The 24,620-nt window shown below is 36.6% G+C and overlaps 2 protein-coding genes across 2 annotated transcripts; one reads left to right on the plus strand and one right to left on the minus strand.

Moving 5' to 3' along the window:
- The first annotated feature begins 720 nt into the window (after nt 1–720).
- On the plus strand, nt 721–6,962 carry LOC120632215 (all trans-polyprenyl-diphosphate synthase PDSS2-like). The gene is made up of 2 exons (XM_039902019.1): nt 721–1,097; nt 3,532–6,962. The coding sequence occupies exons 1-2, from the start codon at nt 858–860 to the stop codon at nt 4,495–4,497; spliced, it is 1,206 nt and encodes a 401-aa protein (XP_039757953.1). The 5' UTR covers nt 721–857; the 3' UTR covers nt 4,498–6,962.
- Nucleotides 6,963–8,711: 1,749 nt separating this feature from the next.
- LOC120632196 (all trans-polyprenyl-diphosphate synthase PDSS2-like) lies at nt 8,712–14,473 on the minus strand. The gene is made up of 5 exons (XM_039902001.1): nt 14,403–14,473; nt 13,323–13,512; nt 11,904–12,204; nt 10,867–11,022; nt 8,712–9,285 (listed from the first exon to the last, which is right to left on the minus strand). Exons 1-5 carry the CDS (start codon nt 14,471–14,473, stop codon nt 8,732–8,734), a joined length of 1,272 nt encoding a protein of 423 aa, XP_039757935.1. The 3' UTR covers nt 8,712–8,731.
- Between the last annotated feature and the right edge of the window lie 10,147 nt (nt 14,474–24,620).

The following is a 24,620-nucleotide window of genomic DNA, read 5'->3' on the forward strand; positions in this document are numbered from 1 at the left end:
CTATCTTACGAAAGTACGATAAAATTGAGTAGTTGCTTGACCTACTTTTCTAAACGAGGGCTAACTAAAGTATTGACTGCGCAAGTATTGAAATTAAACTTATAAAAATTTGAAATGTGCACAACACATAAAATTCGTGGATAGTGGCGTGGCCAGTGGAGCTCGAACTCAAATACTCTAGCTTGCTAATGATCGTGATTACTCAACTAGACATAGAAGACAACGAAATACTTTATTGCACGCAAAAGATTAAGTAAAGCAGATAACACAAAATAACATTAAATTGTTGGCATGTAAAGGCGGCTTTATTGCTGCAAGCTATCACTAAAAGGCTACTTTTGAAAGAAGCCGAGGTAAAAAAGCAAGATATTGCCAAATTTCAGTAGAGAATTCAGTGAATAAGTCTTTTTCTCTTCCTGAGATATCCCCAAGGATACCACCGCGTTACGGAGACGCGCAGAGTTAATGTGTCAGACTGAAAATAAATGCCTGTTATTTCCTTAACTTGAAATCATTTCATCTCATTTGCTTTGATTTTACTATAAAAAATTAAAATATTTTATATTATCTTTAAAACATTTTGAAAACACGCATTTGTTTAAAATTGTATTGCTAAACTTTACTATACTATATTTTGCAAAGTTTTTAAACTGTAACTATTATCACTACAGAACTGTCAAATAAGAATGTGACATAAAGGTTTCCGAACGCAGCGAACGAATGTCAAATCAAAGCATGACATAATAGCCAGGAAGCAGAAGCGCGCAGATTCTGTTTTCAATTGGAAAAAATATTAAAACCTAACTGAAACTGTGCAAATTGTCTATTAGGTCGTGTGGTAATATATATAATAAATCATGTCCTACGCTATGATTCGACATTTTCGTAGAACCACTTTGTTGTGTGAACAAATGAGGGTTGAAAGTACCTTGACCAACGTGACCCAGGAAGAGTTTTTATTTCGACCTCCAGTGCCTCAATGGAGCAAGGTGATCAGAGAAGCGGAAAAGATAGTTGGATATCCGACCTCCTTCATGAATTTGCGATGGCTTCTAAGTGATGAATTCGCAAACCTGGCGATGCACTTACGAAAAATTGTAAGTATATTTTTATCTCTAAATTATCTAATAAGGTTAAAACTATTACGTTATCTTTTCGATTTCATATTTCTGTAGTATTCATAATAACTTGCATTGATGAAATACAAACTGAAAAGACTAATAATGATATTCTTTAAATATCTATTTCATTATATTAAGAAAGAATGTTCAAATTTTTTTTTAAATCACTAGAAGACTTTATTGCAATAACCTCGTGCGAATATGTAGTTTGAAGGCTGCTTGCCTGGAAAGGATAATGCAGATTTTTCTACAAATACATCTTTAAATCTTCATACATACACATAGCTTAGTGATAAAAATTCCAAAATTATGAAATCCCTAAACAGCTTGATCTGGAAAGGTCATTGAAAACACCTTGTTTTTTAACAAATTATTTTTTACTTGAATATATACATAAATAATAGTTTGTTATATAACATGCAAGGTCAGCTTGTTTATTGCTTGGATTATCCTGTTAGGATATAAGTCTTGTTTCATTTAATTAGGTAAATTAACTTCAAGGCCAGTAGAATGATAGTCTATAAAATTATGCGTATAAAAAAATTATACCTTCTAAGTTTGAGTAAAAACAGAAATACAAATATAAACTACAGTTCAACTTTAATGTTTTAAATATTTGTTTATATAGTATTAGTAGAGTTATTTGTGACAGGGTGTGTAATAACCAGCATGTGTGGCTTAATAACCAGATGTTGGCCTCAGGTTGATGGAAACCTTGTAGCTTGTGTTACTTGCATGCCCTGCAACATGTTTTACGCACCTCTAACTTCTCTTAGTTATTTTAAGTAAGTAAAATTTCATTCACTTCAACGGCGAAGGAAAACATCATGAAAAAACCTCAATGCTTGAGAGTTTCCATAATGTTCTCAAAGGTGTTTGAAGTTGACCAGTCCGCACTGGGCCAAAGTCAAAGTCAAAAATATCTTTGCTCTAGTAGGCCCATGGGTTGCACTTTTGATGCATACATTACATAAGAATTACACGGTAGTGACATGATGGCAATAACCATATTTGTAAACTTAAAACTAAAGCTACGAGGGTTCCAAACGCATCCTGGTCTAAGAAAAAGCCCACAACAAACTTAGCCGAGTGTTTTTCTTTTTTTTTTTGTTATCACCATCTCACAATGTCATTTTAAATTATTAGAAGAGCAACCTGGTTAAAGCAATAATTTACACCCAAGCTTTTTTATCGTTTACGTAGTCCTTTATACTATAGTAGGATTTTTCTATAAGCTTACGTTTAATACAAACTTTGAGCTATTTAAGAGACATCTCCGTTTTGTGTTCTCAAATAGTTTACTTCAGCATCAGTAATTAGGTAATGGATGTTGTTAAGCAAAAAGGTTCCAATCCACAATGACTGGGCTCCAAGATGGCTTAAAAATGTTTATTTTTTATTAATGCCTTCTTCTTCTTCTTCTTGCTTCTTCTTAATGCCTTGAGAGCTGAAATATTTTTGCTGAATTGATGCCCAGGGTCAAAATCTAACCAGGTACTAAAGTGCCTTTTTGTGCATTAAAAACATAATATCTTAATAAATTCACCAAATACTTATTTCACTGAACTTTAAAACGTGGATAATTATGTTATAAGGACATAAAAGGTTAATCGAAAATATAATAATATCAATCATACTAAATACATATAAAGTCATAATGCTATTATTGTTTTAACTTAACCTTGCACTCAGATTTCTTGTGGGACCTTCATTAATTTACAAACTTAATGATATGTAATGCAAGGTCATTTTATTTTCATGCTAATTTTACTATCACCTTGCAGCTAAGTAGTAAAAGGTTATTTATTTATATACTTAGTAAATTTGATACATTATTTGATAAATAAATCACTGCAGTATTTTTCAATAGAATGGTTATCGGACCAGTCTCAAAAATATACTGTATTTTCTTAACAATACACTGATTGTATGCCAGGGCAAACAGCATTTAATCAGTATGGTACAGTAAACTAAAGGTAACAAAATGCACTTAATTCTATGTATAATATAGGTTATATAGGTCTGTAACATGGTCATTGGAATATTTGAAATATTTAATTTTTGCGAGATATTTTCTACTGATAGGTATTTATTATTGTTTCCCAATACCTTGTATATTACCAATAGAAAAGACCTATAGAAAAATCCTGGTAACTACAAACAATTATAGAAGATCTTGGGAATAGATTGTCGAGGTCACTTACTTATAAAGATAGTGATAACAAAATAGCTTCAGTTCCATATAGCTAAAATTATAGGGTAATAAATGTAGTTATCAATGTCGCTAATAAATAAAATATATAAATACTTGAAAAACGAATTTTTGATTTCATTTTATTAAGCTTTATTAAGCTAAATTTAAAATTTTATGTACCCTGCAAACTAAAGAATTACAAATACATTGTTGTAGGTAGGCAGCAACCATCCCATCATGAAGACGGCCAAAACCGTACTCTACAATGAACACAACAACCTCCAGCCCTGGGGACTCATCATCTTATTACTTTCTAAAGCTGTAAGTTCTTCCACATATTCCGTAGAAAACACTACATTAATGGAACGGCAGCGAATGCTGGCCGAACTAACAGAGATGATACGTACAGGCCACTATATACACAAAGGTTTACTTAACATACCGTTAGAAGAACGGGACAAGACAAAAGAAACTTCTATATTCGCCAACAAAATAGCTGTTTTGATCGGAGACTATTTACTCGTCACTGCAAACGGAATGCTAGCACGTTTGAGAAACCAGGATTTATCATATTTGATATCAACAGCATTACGGGATTTGAGCGAGGGAGAGTTTTTCGGGCCACGTGATAAACAAAATATGCCGTTACCAGGAAAACCAGTTAAGACGAATGAAGATTATTTCAAAATCAATGGTGATACAATACCATTAGATGTAAAAGACACGTTAGGTTCACCAGTAAAAGAATGGACTTTACGGACAATGTATAACGGAGGTTCCTTATTTGGAAGAGGTTGTGAAGGTGCTATGTTATTAGGTGGTAAGAGCGATTCTGATCAGAAAAAGGCTTATTTATTTGGTTGTCACTTATGCCTAGCATGGCAAGCTGCGAGTGAACTACAAAAGTTTACATCGACAAATAAGGAAGCATTTTCTCTAGTCAGCGCACCAGCCTTATTCGCTTTAAACAGTTCTCCAGATATGTATGAAAGTTTAAAAAGTGTTACTAACGTTTCATCGTTAGACTTTGATGATTTGAAGAAGAGGATAATGGAAACAGATGCGATGGAACAAACTAAATCGTTGTTTTCACTACACGCAGAAAAAGCTAAGAGTTATATTGAAATGTTTGGTGATAACCAATCAGTGAGTACTATAAAGAGTTTAATCAAAACAGTATAGCATTATATTAGTTTTATATTCCCATAGTATTCCAGTGCGGAGATGGTTTAAAGTGCCTAATTGTTACTGGAATAGAATTATTAATTCCAGTAAAAATAAGAAAGTGGTCTTGTCTTGCCACTAAGAATGTTGTTGTACATAGAACTAAACTAAACTGACAGGTCTTTGACTATAAATAAGGAACACTATTTTTTTATATCATAACAACACTTTAAAAAGTACTTGCTTTTGTGTCCTGTGTTTCCTGTACTTTACTGTCCATTTAGTTAAGCACTTTTAATAATTTGGAAAGACGGTTTATCAGCACTATTAATAATTAATAAATATAAATGCTTTTTTTTTTCAAAATAAATTGTTTGGTTCAGAGATTTGTGTAAATACAAAATAAAAATGAACACTATTAAAAATACTGGATAATGTGCATAACTGTTGCTGGAGTAATGTGAACTCCTGTCCTGGAAATAACTTACTGTTAATTGATACAGTAATTTTTGGTACAATATGAGCTATACAATAAGAAACAACTTACTAGCCAATGCAGCTTGTTAACAAATATATGACATACTGTGTGGATATCAAAAACATTTGTCATGGCTGGAAAAGTTGGGTGGAATTTTTAGTTGATTTTAAGTTAAATATATCTTAACCATTTCAAAGCTCACATGATGTGGTATTGAATTAATCAAGCAAAAAAAGCGGAAAGGGACTTAATATTACCCCATACTCACATTTTTGGTTAGAAGTATAGCAGATAAAAGGCAAGAAATTAGTAAAAGAAACAGGATTTTTTAATAAATAATCCATTCCGCTTCTAAGATCAAGGTTTGTTAGGAGTACAGAAAGTAGTCAGACAGCTATATTGTGCCTACGAAATACCTCTTAGCTAGTTACCAATATGTTATTTTTATGTTAAGTAAGTGTTAAAAATCATGTCCATTTTGTATTATTATTCCAAAGAAGAATAATTTTATCTTTGCATGGTTAAATTAAGTTTATTTCTTCATTGTACATTGCTGGCAATGGTAAAGTTCCTTTTAAAATATGTATTACAGTGCCACCAAATTGTCTGTGAACTGAAACTCTCACAATTTGTGACAAATTTTACTGTCAAAATAGTGAGGTGTCGATACGCCATAATTTCTGTTCCAATGTCAATGAGAATCAGAGCCTTGAAGGAAGTCAGTAGCGACCCTGTAACCTGTTGTTTAAATTTAGCTAATAAGTAAAAAAAAGGAAGGTCTGTCTATTTTGAAACGGCATTTATCATAAAAACTTCCATGCCTTTATAATTGGTTGCATAATATAAAAATGCTAAAGTATAGTAAAGGTCCTCACTTCACGGATAAGTTGTTGATAATGTAATTAGAATTATATGGATACTGTAAATATTGAAGTGAATTCCTTTGCTCACAAATCTAAACTTTATTAACATGTCCATAAATTATCTTCAAAATGTGTATAGCTATTACTTCAAAGCTGTCAATTTAGTTCCTATTTTTTTGTGATTCGCTAATTTAGCACCATTTGAGAAGTTAGTAGAGGTTTTTGTGAAAAAACTCGTCCAGGAAGTACTATCACCATGCTTATTCCTGCTGCTAAGCAGCATTGTTGCAATGCTGTGTACCGGTCTGAACGGCGTGGTTGCCGGTGTAATTACATATGAGGCTTAACACCTATGCATTAAATTGCGTGCCCTATAAAATGTTGCTCTGTTTATAGGCAGTGTTTTCCAATTACCTTCAGGTGGGCCACCTTCTTGGACCGTCAATTATTACTGTAAAACGAAACCACTGCAATGTTTTCTATTTACCTTTTTAATTAAAATCAGAAATAGGTGTCGGTGCCAATTTGTTGTAGGTACATTACTAAACTAAATTGACAGGTCTGAAAGTAGTGCCATCCTGTTCCCATCGTCTTAGAAAAGTGTAGCACCATTTTAGAACTTTCAATTTAAAGAGTACTGCACAACAGAATTATCATTTTCAAGATTGTTTTGGAAATAAGAAATTTAAACGTTAAATGTATTTGAATATTACTTAATTATCGCGCGATCTAGGTGGGCCGTGCTGTAATAAGTTACAAGTGGCTGGGCACATTAAGTTATTAGGATTTCAATGGTGACGTAGTGATGCGCGAAAGCCTTAGAGTGCCTACTTCAGGGCGGCCAATTAAGATCGTGCCAACTGTAATTGTGCAAAATCGTTAGTACAAAAATGTCGAAACTACACTAAGTTGACAGGATCAAAAATATTTGAACATTGATCCCAATTCGCTTACACCTTACTCCAATCTTAAATAAATCCTTTGTCTTTTTTTGTATCGCCTGGAAAAGGATAAAATACTATTTTCAAACTGTCAATTTAGCGTAGTTTTACCCAGACGAAATTGGCACTAATACAGCACTGGTTTTGCATGCAACAATTGCATGTGAACCATTAAAATAGTAAAAACACGGACAAAATATATCATTAATACAATAATTATAATATTAAATGAACTATTTGATAGATTTTTGTGATATATTTTTTTAATTTTAAATTAGATAGATCGTTGTCTTTTAATAAATATCTATCGAAAGTTTTAAATCTGTTTTTTGTTACACCTCTACTTCGCTTAATTTTCCACTGGCAATATTATATTTGAAGAAGTGGCAACACATTTCGTTTGTCATCGGTTCAACAGACGATCACCTGTAGCCTTAGTACGGGATTTGCTGGCCTGCAACCGAGGAGCAGTTTGCAACTATGGAAATACTTGAACATCAGAGTAAAATGGATATTATTTGCATAGTGTTAAAGCACATTTCTGCCTACAATACTTTAGCACGGTCTTTTGACGGTTGTAAACTAAAATCAGAATACTGGATTCGCGACTAACTTGACCTTAGTGACAGTAGCCACTTGATTTTAATTTTGAATGTGATGTTAGGGCTGTATCTGATTTTTTTTAGTAAAAATTATGCCAGTGGTTTACTCAAAAATTTAGCGTTTCGGATTCACAGATTAGTCTCAGAGACAGTACATAGTGTACCTATGAAGCCTATGTAGTATCATTTCGGTTTTCATTAACACGTTGTATACTTTACCATACAAAAATACTTAGATAAGAGTAAATAAATAAATTCGATGGCTTGTACGGTCAGTTAAAGTTCCTTCGGGATAAAGAATTAAGCAGCAACGTATTTACGTGTTTATTTGTATAACGATAGTTAACCCTATAATTCATAGGCTACTTTATATCCAAAGAAAACAGAACCAGGCGGTCAAAGAGTAGTACCTAAATAAATAAACAGCTAAACGGTAAACAGTTGAAAAACTTAACAATTTAAAATGACGGGACGTCGACTTTAATTTCCCGCGTATTTCCGCACGCAACATTGAATCATTGCATAATACAATGTGGGTCAGAAAATGCAGGATTTAAATTTCATTTCGTCATTGCGCTTATCATATGCATGCCGGTCTGACACCGGAACAGACATTCGATACTTTAATTTTCGCATAATATTCTCGCTATAATGTTGTGTAGTATTTTTTTTTAATTATACTACAAGTCCATCGTAAGTGATAAGTGGTGGTAGTGATGCAGTCTAAGATGGTAGCGGGCTAACCTGTTAGGTTAGGTTAGATTTAACCCTTTTTTTCTCCTTTTTTGGTGTGGTGGAAACCTCCGACCCTTGGGCAGGACAGAGGTTATGTGGAACTCCCCCTCTACTCTAAAGGGGGTATACTCAAACTAAAAACCACCACGGCATGTCCCTCTTGTTGGCTTTGTTAGACGTCCGGGGAAAACCCATACCCCTAATCGGTTTCTACGCGGCATCATACCGAAACGCTTAATCGCTTAGCGGTACGTGTTTGCCGTTAGGGTGGTAACTAGCCACGGCCGAAGCCTTCCACCAGATAGACAGACAGTAAAAATAAAGTATAGCATTATCATTATCTGCAGGCTATTAATGTCCCACTGCTGGGCACAGACGTCTTATATGAGAGACGGTTATAGAGCATAGACCTACCACGCTGCTCCAATGCGTTTTTAATTTCAACTACAAGTTAAGGGATTCTTGCCGGGTCCTCCCGGACGGATGCCCTTAACCATTAGGCTATCAACGCTTCTTCAACTATTACTATTATTTATTTTGTATTTATTTCTTTCCAGTTCTTTAGATAGTAGCAAAAGTACACAAAAATTAATAAGTGAAAGAAATTAAAAAATTGACAGTAGAAATTTATTTTCACTCAATATACTGAATTGTCTCACTGTGTATCGTAACTGCCATCTTCTGTATCGCTGACCGGGCATCCTCTACCGGAAACTTGGTACTGCACTTCAAAATGGCCGCCATTTCTTCTTCCAGAAACTTGGTCAAGTATTCGAAAGCTCTTGTACTGCGCACTGCGTAATACAACTGTTTATATTCTATTGGCTTCTTTTCCAATTTCGCCTCGATTATGTAGCTGTAAACTGTAGGATACTCCCATATAGCCAAAGTCACTGGCGCCCCGACTAAAGAATAAGAATGTGGGTGTGTAAAGAAGTCTTTGACGTCCAAATAAAGCTGCCAAATAATTGCCAAATGTCCGCCAAGTATATACGCGTCTCTTTCCAAATGTTTCTGTTTGGAAAGATTCATTGCGCCTTGGCAACCCTTGCCAAGTAAACTGCCAGATGTGAGCATCGTCCGAAGGAGCCACTCGTCTTTGCCTTGGCCAAGGTACTCGTTTGAGCCAAGCTTCGCCAAATTATCTTCGTCTTCCCAGTTGTAGTGGCCCTTCATTTCGTTACTGGCTGCAGAAATAATAAAAACTTCTATGTATTATAATAACCAAATATAAAGCTATTTAAAGCTCCGACCCTCGGTAACCGAGAAAAAAAAACGCGGGCGGACAATGCTACGCAGAGTGTCGGGGTATATTTATTATTTTTTAGTTAAAAAGTGGTACACGGACATAGTCGGTAAGTATTGTATCGTTTAATAACATCATAATATAAACAAAAGAACATCTGTTGTAGTTTTTTTACTTTTTTTATGCTTAGCTCTGTTTTCATAGTAAGTTGTGTACAGAGTATTTAATTACTGCGTAGTCTATAAATTAATAAACTACCTGCTCCTTGCTAAATTATAGGCTAACTTAGAAACTACTAACACATTATTTTAAACGTCATTTTATTTATAGAATGTTATTATAACATAAATAACTCATAAACTGCATTAAGCAATTATTATTAAACCATATTATACCTAGATAATTACTTCCTTGGGTTGGTACGTCTATAGTGTTTAATCAGAAATAAATAAATGCGTCCAAAGTGTGAAAAACAGTAGTGATCGTGCCGCTAATTACTAGGAAACCAGCAATAAAAGAAGTAAATTGCACGTGATTTAAAGGAGGCCAATTCATGCAACGTTAGATTTGCGCAAGTGTATTATTTGGAGCCAGCCTGCGTGACATAGGATTGCATTTCAAATCGCCCCAACGCACTTTCGGGTTCACTGCAACCTCTTTGGTTGGAAATGCAAAATCTCATAGGAAAAACTAAATGGTGCTTCTACATGGTGCGTGGTGCAGTATAGTGTATAGTGTATAACGATTTCTAAGAAAGCTTGATAACAATGCGTAAAAATCATCTCCATCATTCCATTATAAAAATAGGTAGATAAATATAAAAAAAATAATATAAAACAGGGGTAAAGTTCTGAAATTTGTACTCTCTTCCACTCGAGTAGGTCCTTCGTTAACTTAGCAAGAAGACTCGAGCCGTATAGAAAAGCTGATGCTGACAGGAATTCTCGAAGTCTACATTGCTTAGGTATACATACGGCAGAGAATCTAAAATGATGGATCCTCAGTAATGAGGGAGCGACTAAAGACAAAGAGATCAGGGATTAAAAAATTTTCTCGTAATATCTCACATGGGATTTTGAATATCGACACTCAAGATTAAATATGATATATGGCAAGCGTGGTGGACTACGGCCTTAACCCCTTCTCATTGTGGGAGGAGACCCGTGCTCTGTTGTGGGCCGGCAATGGGTTGATCTGATGATGATAACTGCAACTGATGTTATAGGCTTAAAGAAAAAACAAGTGGAATTTGTTACAAACAACCCTACTTTATTACTATTGCTGCGGCCCGGGGCGGCGGCGGCAGGGGGGGGGTTCAAAATGGGGATACTCGGTGTTACAGCCATTAGTAAAGCTAATATAACTTATTCAAAAACTTCTTTGTTGCATTCATACCGTGTAACCCTCATACCTAGTGTCCCGTAATTAAAATTTTAGTTCCTTGAACACTCTTATTACAGTTTCACAACGTACACCGCCAAAATGGCGTCAATCAGTTGGTAAAAAAAACAAACGATGTGACCTTTCGGTCGGCTCGGCAAGGGGTTGTTGTCGACGTCGTGTTCGCCGAGGAAATCGCCTTCGACGAGGTCTCTCAGGCCGGTGGATATCAGCTCTGTCACTTCGTTGTTGCGTAGACCTCCTAAATGCTGCAGACATGTCGCCAACAGGTAATCGCCTGGAAAAAGTTATTTGCTTGATGACAAGTTTATTTTTGACTGCAATTTATGCAGCACTACACATGTTCACATCCTAGTGAACTTAAACCGCACATATAAATTGGATTACAACTTAGTCGATTGACATAAGTAGCCCCTCGTAAACACTTGAGAGAAAAGGATCAACATACGGTATAAAAACCTGAACTGGCAATAGAGCTGTGGTGGACGTTGTGGTATTATAAGTGGGAGAACGAGGGTTCGATCCAGGAGTCGTCTGTGTATTTAAATTTCTAGAATTTTGTTTGGTTTGATCTGGTGCGTTTAAGCCGTGACTTAATACCCTTCTTTGGGACATGACGTGCCGCCAGCCAATACGTCGTTCCCGTAGGATGCCTCTCCTTCGCACTCTCTCTATCTCTCTAACTCTCTTTATCTATCTCGCTCTCTATATACAACGTGTAAATGAAAACCGAAATAACACTTCACAGGCTATAGAGGTATATTATGCACCTTTTTGAGTAAACCACTGCCATTGTTTTCACTGAAAGAAGTCAGCTACAGCACTAATGTCACATGCAAAATTAAAATCATGTGACTCCTGTCATTTAATTAGGTACGAGTCGCGTAGCATAGGTACTATGCGCGTGTCGGTCTTTTGTTTTCAATAGGGTTGTCATAAGTATACACTTTGAATGTTTTGAATACGTTTGTATGGAAATATAAATATGCTTCTTTTGAATTAATATTTATACAGGGTGATTCCTTGTGAGAGAACTCAAAAAGTGATACTAGAATAAATTAGTAGATGGTTTAAAAATGGAATTCGACGAATAATTAATTACAAATGAATAGATTAGCAAAACATTTTGCGCGGTTCCTCTGGCTAAAAGGACCATACCTGTCAACATTACAATCTTGTTACCATACAGGAGATCATTAAACTTGTCCCCATATTTTTCCTTCTCCTGCAGATTAGCCATGGTCTTGTGTATCAGGTGGCCGGTTCTCTTCATTTCCACAATCTCTGCCAACGCCCTTTGGGAGTGAAGAACCCCGGAATCATGTAGGTCCTTCATGTGACCCTCGAAACCCGCAGCTTTTGACACTAATAGCACTATAAGTCCTACAGATTGCAGGTTGCTTTTGGAGCCGATAAGGAGGTTTTTTGCCGATTTTAGTAAAGGATGGTTGGTTCCTACCTGGTGGGACAGAGAAAAAGGAAGTTGAACTGTGGTCGTCTCTACTAAACCTTTGTTCTTTAACAGCAGTGGAATTCAAAGGCTCCCTCCAGACCAGATCATAGATAATTCATAAATTATTCAGTTATTATAAAACTTTGGATGTTTCTTTGAATCATGCCAAAACTCACGTGGTGATTAGTGATGACGCGGCCTAGGATAGTAATGGGCTAGCCTGTTAGAGAGAACCATTTTAAGGCCTAATTATTACCCCTAATTTTAAACGAGGCATTGCATTTATTTATATTTTTTATTGCTCTTAAAGTTGGATGCAGTCTAAGGGTAGCGGACTAACCTGTTAGGGGTATGGCATTTTTATTTAAACCCATACCCTAATCTGTTTCGATGCGACATCTTAGCTCTGAGCCAGAGAGATAGACATAATCTGTAATGCGCTCTCAACTAGTAAAAGTTTTTTATTTATTTTTTACCAAACTGGACTGCCAGTTTGATGGCGAGCTGGCGCTCTCATCCTAGAAACTAAACCTTATTACCATATTACAATTATTTAAACAAGAAAAACGGAGAAAAATGTTCAAACTCCAATTCATTACTTATCACAAACTGTCAATCAGTGAGTCCTTAAGAAAAAACATCCTTTAATTTATTTTTAAGGGCTACTTCATTGAACTTCCTCTCTTCTCTCAGACACTCTATGCTGTTAAATCTTTTTCGGACAATAAAACAATTCATTCCTTTACTATATAATTAGTCACTCTTGGTGCTAACTTATCTTACTTATATTTCTAGTATCTTCTTTTTTGAATTTATCGGAAAAAGAATAAGTTAAAATGTAATTGATTCCAGTAATTATGGATAATATCTTCAGGTCTCTAAATAGTTAATCATAATATTATGGTAAATAGTTAAAAACCTTATTTGATTTTTTTTTTCTTGAAGATATGTACCTACTAAATGTCCCAGCAGTCCTAAAAAATCCTTCATGATATTACATTACATGACATCAAACATACCTACTTATGCAATAAAAATGTAACGTAATTTAGGTACAATGGATAATTGAATGACGAGGTACCAAAATCGTCACAAAATTGTTGCAACAGGAAATACCATCTTACCAATTTCCTGAGATGAATAGCAGTATTAGCAATCTCGTCGTTGAAAAGCCACCGAAGGTTCAAGAAGGAGGTTGGATAGCCCACAATCTGCTCAGCTTCCGTGATCACCTCGCGCCAGTCCAACTCTTCCCGCTGACTGATGCTAATGCCACCCCATCGGGAATATCCCCTGTTAGTGGAAGTTATAAAACTATTATTTTAACGTAAAAACTCACCTCGTGAAAATTCTAGTTCTCGTGAAAACTCTCTTTCTTCTTGACTTCATATCCTTTGGTAAGTTTGCCTGAAAGCTTTTAAGCGATAAGGCCACCTATTGTACCTTTACTTACTTTCAATTGTGTTTTTATTGCTTTTTATATGGTGTACATGCACATGTAGACAACTAAAGAAGTATATGATAAAGTCAACTAACGAAAAAATCATACAGTTGCTTAAATCTACGTATATATGAAAGCTTTAGATTTTATTTTGTTTAAGCACATTCTGCTTTAGAGAGATCCCATAGCCTAGAGCCTTTTAGGGCAGTGGAAAAAGTTCTACATTATTTTCACGAACCCCCAAACATTCGTGACAATGATAAGAAAACCTACTAAACAAACTATAGGTCTGGTGGAAGGCTTCGGCCGTGGCTAGTTCGCGTTCCGGTGCGATTTTGCGTAGAAACTGGTAAGGGGTATGAGTTACTTATAACTAAAATACTTTCCAACGGTTAGCCTGCTACTTAGACTGCACTTTCCACCAGTAACAGTCCAGGGCTAACTAGTAGTGTTATAAAAACAAGGTAGTACAGCTACATATAGAACAGAGATTGTTTTTTAGCAGGGAGGGTTATATCCTTCTAGTTCTACATATTTGTAAGTATATAATGCTAAATATTTAATTGCTCATACCTAATGGTATTCAATTTACATTCAGTTCTGAATAAATTAAGGTTATTATTGAGTATCTCATAGCCATAATAAAGAAACCGTTTATTCGAAAACATTGCGATCACTTTTCAATCTGACAGATCAAGATCCAAAATCTATCAAAATGTTAGTTTATACTCTTTGGACAGTCAGACAGTTTGGAAGTACGTACAGAACCTGATACAGAAGAGACGAACACTCAAATCCAGACCATTCAATAATAGAAGACAAGAAGTTAGCCATTGCAAGTTGCAACCTCTTTTAAACTGACTTAAAAAGGTTCTAAATTCGTTTGTTTTTTTTTGTTACCTAAGAACTTTGCCTGTCAGTTATGAATTTGGAAAATTCTTTTTTGTTTAAACGATAGGTACACTTTCCAAGTGGTCCCATTTTCATCTATCTATATATATCTATCTATTGGAGGGATCCTGTAGAAGGGGAGGGCACTCTTCAAATATTATAGGCAAACCAATAGCAATTTGAGTATTTTTTTAAAGGAACTATTTGGTCAAGTGAAACTGACGATGAAGACCAGGGATGGCCAACGGAACGGACGAATAATAAGGCTCAGAGTCACTCAGCGGGCGATGGAGAGGGCTATGCTAGGAGTATCTCTGCGTGATAGAGTTACCGACATAGCTCAGTGAGTCGCGAAGCTGAAGTGGCAATGGGCAGGGCACATAGCTTGGAGAACCAATGGACGTTGGGGTCTTAAGGTGCTGGAATGGCGACCCCGCGCCGCACCGGTAAACGCAGCGTAGGTCGGCCCCCAACAAGGTGGACAGATGACATCAAGCGAGTCGCTGGGAGCCACTGGAGGCAAGCGGCCCAGGACCGTGTATTGTGGAGCTCCCTACAAAAGACTTATGTCAAGCAGTGGACGTCGATTGGTTGACATGATGATGATGATGATTGGCCAAATGCTGCTTTTCGAAAGAGAATGTACTAGTTACTTAAAAAAAAATACTCAAATTGCGTTGGGTTCCACGGGTTTTATTACAATTTTGGTATTATAGTTGTTGAGAAAACAGTTTTTTTTTTTTTAATATTGTCTTTTTTTGTAGATCCCCCAATTTAAGTTTCTCATAATATAATAATATAAGTTAAACTATAAATGTCAAGACGATCCACAGAGCGACGCGGATCATTTTCCAATGTGGGCAGTTCGCACGCACGCATCCGCCATTATCGAGTCAAAATTACTTCCGTTGACATTTGAATTTAGAATTACATTTCGAGAGAAATTGTTCGCGCGTAAACGGTTGATGACCTTTACAATTTTTTTGCTTGGATTTATCTGATTGTTATCTTTATTTATTCCAAGATATAAATATCAATTTAATTAATTGATTATTTATTGCGTATCATTTACCAACTTATAACGTGGTAACTAACATAAGTATTTTATGTAATATAATAAATGTAACATATAATTTCTTGTTTTTTTTTTTTTAAGTTGTGTTGTATTTTTATCCCGTTATCCGTACCAAACATGCTTCATCAACCAAAGGTTGTCTGGAAAAGATCGCTTCAAGCGATAAGGCCGCCTTTGCATACATATATTTGTTAACCTTTTGTTTTAATTTGTTTTCTTTTCTGTATGTGCAATAAAGACTAAAATATTAATAAATAAATATTTTGAAAAATGAGTTTGAGCTCGCTCGTATACCATGTTTCCTATGCATTTATTATTAGACGGGAACAATTACTCGTTTATTAGGTATATTCTCCATTGAAGAAAGGCAATCTGTATGGACATTGATATAAATTATATGGACGTGCTGGCAAGCGATTCACTGTCCCAACTATTGCAATCTTTGAAACTGATTAGGGGTACTCACTACTCACTCATAAAACTGCCATACACGTAACAGGTTAGCCCCCTACCCTTAGACTGCGTCAACACTCACCACCAGGTGAGATTGCAGTGAGGGGTGAACTTGTAGTGCATTAAAAGATAAGTATATAACTACGTTTATAAATTTTAACTGTGGTAATAGTCATTAAAGCCCGCCATGCCTTATTAGAGCAACGTGGTGGGTATATGCTCTAAAACCGTCCCTCCTATGATAAACGAGGCCTGAGCCCTGCAGTGGGATGTTAATAGGCTGTGGAACATACATAAATACTTATAATATGTAACAGATAAACATTCAGACACTGAAAAACATTCATGTTCATCACACGAAATATTTCCACTTGGGAAACGAACCCAGGCTGAGCAGAAAAAAAATTTAATTCAAAAGTCCGCAGGGTTGCCACAATTAAAAAAGCGCATGCTATCATTAGGCGAACGGCTAAACGCAGGCAGTTTGTAATTATAACGAAATAACACGTATATTTTCGTTATAATTACAAACTGCTATGGAATGGAAATAGTAAGGGCTTAGCCGGGAGTTTAATTTTATAATTGCGGGCAGGGTTTAATGGATGGAATCGGATGTTATCTTTGTTCCAATCTCGCTGATAACTATACCGTTATGCGTAGAAATTAATGCATTCCTAAACAACAGAATAATAAAAAAGAGCGTGTGCTTAAGGCAGAAGATAAAACAATAACTGTGTTTTTTATAATCTTTAATGTTTATAATGTTTTTTAATTATTAGCACGATAAACCGCATTAACCTCACAATGTAAACCAAATATTTGTTAAAGTAGGTAATTATAATAACGTATCTACCAACAATAACTATTAATTTAACAAAGACAATTATTATGTAGGAATTGACTATACTAAACTCAAATTCAAATTCAAATTCAAATTCATTTATTTCAAGTAGGCCTACTTTATAAGCAAATAATATTTTTGAAACGTCAAGTATGTATGTTTGTGTGACTCTACCACCGGTTCGGAAAGCAGATTCTACCGAGAAGAGCCGGCAAGAAACTCAGTAGTTGCTCTTTTCCAACATCAACATTTACAATCATTTTGCTATCTTGCGGGAGATGAGAGCGAGGCTGGCTGCTTCCATTCTACCTTGTCATTGAGGAATTCATCAAATGTATAGTAACCTCGCTGTACTAGATGCGTTTTTACACATTTTTTAGCTCAGCGATACAACAGTGAAGAGTAGCCGACTGTATGTTACTCGCTCGGTTACACTCGGCGGTCCCGAGTTCACCCGATCACCAACCTAACTACCTACGGAAAAATTTAAGTGTTGTGCGTCAAAAGGAGTTTTCTCTTCAAAACTTTAAAATAAGAATCCTAATTCCATGTGTCATTTATTATATTTATTTATACCAAATAATACATATCTACCTTCTAAATATTATTTAATTGCTAAGGTCAATACTCGACCTGAGAAATGAGTTTTTTAGTAAAGAATATTTGCTAATTTAGGTAGTTATGGACCACAGCTAAGCCATCACAGACGGACAGACAAAAACAAACTGCTATGAATTCGTTTTACACGAATGCTTAAGTATCTTATCTTTTTTTTTTTATCGAATCTAATAATTCACGGAAACAGTATTAATTGAGTAATTACTGATAGTAAATAAAAAACCATCGTGTTTAAGTAAAAGCCACTTCGCTGGGTATGCAAGGAACACGTGCTGTAAAGTTCTGCTCTGTGTCAATCGACCTCTTCGACACCCCGCAATTCTGCTGCTTTGTGGCACAAATAAGAATGGCGCGGGCGGTAGAACTATCACGGACTGGTTTTGTTACAATCAACTCTAAAACTACTCAATCCTTTAAAACAACTGGTAAAACGTCAAATACAGTTTTCTCTTCAAAACTTTAAAATAAGAATCCTAATTCCACGTGTCATTTATTATATTTATTTATACCAAATAATACATATCTACCTTCTAAATATTATTTAATTGCTAAGGTCAATACTCGACCTGAGAAATGAGTTTTTTAGTAAAGAATATTTGCTAATTTAGGTAGTTATGGACCACAGCTAAGCCATCACAGACGGACAGACAAAAACAAACTGCTATGAATTCGTTTTACACGAATGCTTAAGTATCTTATCTTTTTTTTTTTATCGAATCTAATAATTCACGGAAACAGTATTAATTGAGTAATTACTGATAGTAAATAAAAAACCATCGTGTTTAAGTAAAAGCCACTTCGCTGGGTATGCAAGGAACACGTGCTGTAAAGTTCTGCTCTGTGTCAATCGACCTCTTCGACACCCCGCAATTCTGCTGCTTTGTGGCACAAATAAGAATGGCGCGGGCGGTAGAACTATCACGGACTGGTTTTGTTACAATCAACTCTAAAACTACTCAATCCTTTAAAACAACTGGTAAAACGTCAAATACAGTCTCCCCAAAACAGCCGATATTAATAGATATTATTGGTGCTCAGAATTATAATCCTTGTTTTAGGAAGGTTTTTTCGGTCAGTTTAAAATAATAGCGATGGTAAAACTCGATAGATTTTATTGGGCGATTGTAAATGTGCTACAACGTTTTACCCGCGCACTACAAAGCATAGGTGTCCTCCAACATTGAGAAGGGTTCAGGCCATAGTTCACTACGCTAGCTCAGTTTGGATAGCTGGATCCACACGCCTTTGACAACATATTTATACAACATTATGGAGAACTCTCAGGCATGCCGGTTTCCTCAAGATGTTACTTCAAGCAAATAGCATTTTCACATAACTAAGACAAGTAAGAGGTGCGCGCTGAGATTCGAACTCGACCTTCCGAAAGATGTATTATTTTAACATTTTTGACGGTCCGGTTTCAGAATAATTAGAATTCTTGTTTTTTTTTTGTAAATTATTAAACGCTCATTTTCTATTTTTCATATTTATTATAATTAATTCAAAAGTTTGTTTTAATAATGTTTATTTCCAAAAAAAAAAATCTTAACTATATAGTAAAAGGTTTTCGTATTTTATACGACGGGGCATCCATGAAATGTTAAATAATTATTTTACTACAAGCTTCTGAAGTTAAACTAAGAAACCTTGTATTTCAGCTTCAGTAGTTTTAAAGACGTTGAGGTATACCATGAAACACTGTCAGTGAAAAAAACTAATTTAAGCGTTAGTATTAAACTCGGTGAAAATCGGCTGTGCTTCTATACTTTTTTATATTGATGTATCAAACTTAGATACAATAATTAGGGGTTTGGCAGACCGGTATAATAGCAGGGCGGGGCTGCGTGCCTACTGGCTTGCGGCTCGTAACTTTACCAACTCGTTTCACTTGGAAATTATGTGCTTTTTATGGTTTTTATAGCGCAGCCGAGTGATGGCCGGTGTGTATTGTATTTAGCTACTCACACGGGTTTATATACTCTTACTTACTTTGGTAGGTACATATGTGTTTTGACCGGCTCCGCTTTCATCTCTCACAAGGTAGAAAAATTAATGTTAAAATGTAAAATGTAAATTGTTGATATTGGAAAAGAGCACAAATTCGGCATTTTTTCAGTAATTTCAGAGGATTAATAAATTTTTTATGTATGTTTGGGCAAAACTCCGTCATGCAATTTGGATTTTTTTTTTTCGATAAGGGTTTATCCGGCAATTGTAAATTATTGACAATCGACTGGCGCAGTGGGAAGTGACCCTGCTTTCTGAGCATTGGGTTGGATTCCTTCAACTGTCTGGGTGTTTATCTGTATAATAGTAGCAGGACAATTCTAAAGATTGTTAAACTTTAAAATGATGTTGGAAAAGAGCAATCTGCTGAGTTTCTTGCCGGCTCTTCTCAGTGGAATCTGCCTTCCGAACCGGTGGTAGAGTCACTACAAACAGACTTGACGTTTCATAAGTGCTTATTAATTAGGCCTACTGAAAATAAATGAATTTTAAATTTTGATTTTTTTTTTAATAATAATATCCATAAGAAAAATATTCATCAATCATCTTAGTACCCATAACACAAGCTACGCTTAGTTTGGGGCTAATTGGCGACGTGTGTATTGTCGTAGTATATTTATATTTATTCATTTATAATTTAAATTTCATATACATCTGATGTAGAGTTTCTGAGACAGACAAAGGAACTCTTCGAAAAATAGTAAATCAAGCGCGATTTCTGATACCGTAAATATATGCATATGCAATTACTTTATAAATAACGTCTGGATACTCGAAAGGGTTACGCAGATGAATTCCAAATATCGGGTGCACTCATATTTTGTAGCAAAGCTTACAAATAGTAATATATTAAATCAATGCAAAGTTTATCAATAGCCCACAAGCGTCCACTGCTGAACATAGGCCTTTCCAAGAGCGCGCCACCACACACGGTCCTCCGCCTTTCTCATCCAGCCGCTTCCAGCCACCTTTTTAAGGTAATCTGTCCAGCGGGCCGGAGGTCTTCCCACAATGCGCTTACCGATTCTCGGTCTCCACTCCAGAACACGTCTGCCCCAACGGCCATCGTTCCTACGACAGACGTGACCCGCCAACTGCCACTTCAAGTTTCAACTTGCCATTGAGCTCTGTCGGTGACCTTGGTTCTTCTACGGATTTCGTTGCGAATTCTATCCCGAAGAGAGACTCCCAACATAGCTCGCTCCATAGCGCGTTGCGCGACTTTAAATTTGTGCATCCGGTCGACTGTCAGTGTCCACGTCTCGACTCCATATGACATTACAGGCAGGACTTATATTTAAAAGCACATCGTATTGAAGCTTTTGCTCCTAAAGTGTACCTAAATATTTTTTATTTACACTTAATTTCATAGCATTTTTTTTCGGAGGTCAGCGGAGGCGGTTTTTAGTAGTAGTTAGAGCTTTTTGTGACAGAGAAAATCACAGCTTTTTGTGACAGAGTGTGCTCGTCCGGGGAAGTACTATCGCCATGCTTATTTCTGCCGCTAAGCAGCATTGTTGCAGTGCTGTGTTCCGGCCTGAAGGGCGCGGTTGCCGGTGTAGTTACAGGCACATGTGCCTCAAATTGATGTGGACGATGGTACATGGTGCTCTGGTTGTAGGTGAAGGTTTTCCGCTTACAATCAGATGTGCCATCTTCTTGGTCAGGCAATTCATCTTCTTCCCTACACCATTGTAAACTGACGAATATTTGAACAGTAAATTCATTTTAATTTTTATATTTTCGTATATCATTCGTATGACAGTCCAGAGTCAAAGTGAAATATTTCTTTATTCAAATAGGCACATAGATGGAACTTTTGATGCGTTGATTTCACACAAAATGTGTACATAGCAGTGAGTAGTGATACCGATAACAACATACGTAAATCTAAAACTGAAGCTACGACGGTTCCGAACGCGTGCTGGTCTAAAAAGAAGCTCACAAGAAACTTAGCCGGGTGTTCTTTTTGTTATCACCATCTCACATTGTCATTTGAAAATATTTGAGAAGCAGCCTAATTAAAGCAATAGTTCATACCCAAGCTTTAAACTTACTAGCTTTCGCTTAATACAAACTTTGAACTTTTTTAGAGACATATTATATTACTAAAACAATAAGGTCGGTTTTTTTCTGTTAAAAACATTCTTGTTAACAAAGCATACAGTCCTTACGCAACACTTTCATTGTAGGCTCAGGAGGCGAAGGTGCAATGCCTCAATGCAAATACATATATACGTTTTAACTATTCATTTTCGCACGATAATTCAATAAGATTGCCAAGAATGAAAGGATTAAATGACGAGGTCCAATCTAGATAACCCATCTAACCTTTTATATCAGCTAGTCTACCTACCTCAGTCGTTTAAGGGACACAGAATGTCAGACCAAATTGACCATTACTTAATTGACAAGATGTTTCCTGGGTTCGATTTCCGGCGGGGCAATTTAAGAAGCGATATTTTCTAATTTGACTTACCGTCCGTCTTTTCACTTTAGGTTTGTTTATCTATGGATGTGATAGCCATTTTGCTGTACTTGCAATATAACTATATATCCAAACGCAGTGTATTCTTTTTTTTTTTTTACGTTGGGAAATCCTCATGGATACCTCTGCGCCACGAGGATGCACGGAGGTTATGTCTCTTACTGAGTAAAACCAGACGCTGTTCCTTCTAACCACGGGGACGATTTAGCATACATCCGCGATTCCGCCAGCGAATGGCCGCCGACACGAACCCACTTCGTGCGTTATCGTAAAGCGTGCCAGAACAATAGCACGCCAACCAACGCGCGAGCCATGCTGTGGACAATGGACCCCCCCGTTTCCATCACCAAAAAGTCCTCCAAAGGCACTGGGAGCAGCCGAGTGAACACGCCGAAAGAACACCATACCCCAGCCACCAGCCTTCACTCCTCCGCCAGTCTTATACCTGGACGGTTCGCGGTTCCGGAGGTGAAAGTCTCCACTCCTTCGCCAATCACAAACCTGGACGGTCCTCGTGTTCAGTCTTATATCAATCATTCATTCTATAAATCATTAAAATATTTCTTTCAAAATGGCTATCAGTACCTGTACCTGTACCTGTACCTAAACGTTACTTAATGTGTAGATACAGTTACGTTAAGTATTTTGACAATTTCTCTACATACAAGTGTTTACCTCTAAACTCAAATTATACTTACTTAAAGGATTTCTTAATAATTTTTGGATACAATAAAAATAATATGTAGGATTTAATGATTATTTTTAATTCAATTTGAGCGCCTAATTTTAAAACTATAAAAATATAGGTAACAGGAAATGGTACGCGATACCCTTTTAATGGTAAAGTACACGGCACGAACCGACCACTTCCATCTTTGACAATCTCCCTAGCGCAGCAGTGAGCGCTGTGGTTTTAAGTGCAAGGTCCCGGGTTCAATCCCGCAATGCCGAAGCCTTACCCATTGACTATCACCGCTCCCTACTTTAGACCTGGACTGTCAAATCCGTTCCGCAGTTTTGCGAGAAAGAGTAACAAGCCTATACCTTCATACATCCTCACAGACCTTCACGTAGGATGTGGCGCCAAAAATTGAGACAATATTTCAGCTGTCATTTGTTTATGACAGTCAGTAAGTGGTAATAAGTGTCATTAACGTCCATTTTCAATATTCAATCAATCCGAAATCTATTGATTTATTCCTTAGCAGCTTATTAGGTCAACGCTTACCAACGTTATTGTCAAAAAATATCCATACAATTTTTAACAAATAACACCTTTGCTAAGCAACTTATCAACCATGTCGATATCGATTACCGATAGAATGAAAACGGACGTTAGTAATACATTTGCAAGTCACATTTCACATTCTCCGTGATTCCCACGGTGTTGTGTCCCTCTCGAATCTTTATTAGCGGCTTGGTGAGTGGCCAACACGCTGGCCTAGATAGATGATCCATCGATAGCTCCACACTGGACTAGCCTTCAAACTACTACTATTTATTAACCTAAGAACTTTTAGTTATAAAAGAAACCCCATTTTTATATCTTACAACGTTTAATCGTTTTAGTATCTCTAATTACAAAATAGCACATTATAAACTCAAACATCAATCTACCTGAACTTATAGAACAATTTTTAAAAAACTGCAAAGAGATAACTTCAATCTTCCCTTGACACTTCTGTCCGTACTCTCCTCTTTCCCGCCATCTATGGAGGGTAGAGGTAAGGAGAGTCATCTGTGTATATGAAAAAGTGTCGTCAAAATGTATTAAATTAGGATGGCGCCACATTTGCATCAGGGTAACTCTTAAAAAAGCGCCAAATATAAATATTGTTAGAGTAGGCTGAACATAGGCCTTTCCAAGAGCGCGCCACCACACACGGTCCTCCGCCTTTCTCATCCAGCCGCTTCCAGCCACCTTTTTAAGGTAATCTGTCCAGCGGGCCGGAGGTCTTCCCACAATGCGCTTACCGATTCTCGGTCTCCACTCCAGAACACGTCTGCCCCAACGGCCATCGTTCCTACGACAGACGTGACCCGCCAACTGCCACTTCAAGTTTCAACTTGCCATTGAGCTCTGTCGGTGACCTTGGTTCTTCTACGGATTTCGTTGCGAATTCTATCCCGAAGAGAGACTCCCAACATAGCTCGCTCCATAGCGCGTTGCGCGACTTTAAATTTGTGCATCCGGTCGACTGTCAGTGTCCACGTCTCGACTCCATATGACATTACAGGCAGGACTTATATTTAAAAGCACATCGTATTGAAGCTTTTGCTCCTAAAGTGTACCTAAATATTTTTTATTTACACTTAATTTCATAGCATTTTTTTTCGGAGGTCAGCGGAGGCGGTTTTTAGTAGTAGTTAGAGCTTTTTGTGACAGAGAAAATCACAGCTTTTTGTGACAGAGTGTGCTCGTCCGGGGAAGTACTATCGCCATGCTTATTTCTGCCGCTAAGCAGCATTGTTGCAGTGCTGTGTTCCGGCCTGAAGGGCGCGGTTGCCGGTGTAGTTACAGGCACATGTGCCTCAAATTGATGTGGACGATGGTACATGGTGCTCTGGTTGTAGGTGAAGGTTTTCCGCTTACAATCAGATGTGCCAT

The sequence above is a fragment of the Pararge aegeria genome, chromosome 19 (genome assembly GCF_905163445.1).
Source record: "Pararge aegeria chromosome 19, ilParAegt1.1, whole genome shotgun sequence".
Classification (NCBI taxonomy): domain Eukaryota; kingdom Metazoa; phylum Arthropoda; class Insecta; order Lepidoptera; family Nymphalidae; genus Pararge; species Pararge aegeria.

Coding starts and splice junctions, on each gene's coding strand:
- LOC120632196 (XM_039902001.1), bottom strand. CDS start 14,473: ATGGCTAACTTCTTGTCTTCTATTATTGAATGGTCTGGATTTGAGTGT. Junction 13,513..14,402: donor TCTCTTCTGTATCAGGTTCT/GTACGTACTTCC, acceptor TTAAAATAATAG/TTTTATAACTTCCACTAACA. Junction 11,023..11,903: donor CAAGATTGTAATGTTGACAG/GTATGGTCCTTT, acceptor AACTTTTTCCAG/GCGATTACCTGTTGGCGACA.
- LOC120632215 (XM_039902019.1), top strand. CDS start 858: ATGTCCTACGCTATGATTCGACATTTTCGTAGAACCACTTTGTTGTGT. Junction 1,098..3,531: donor CGATGCACTTACGAAAAATT/GTAAGTATATTT, acceptor ACATTGTTGTAG/GTAGGCAGCAACCATCCCAT.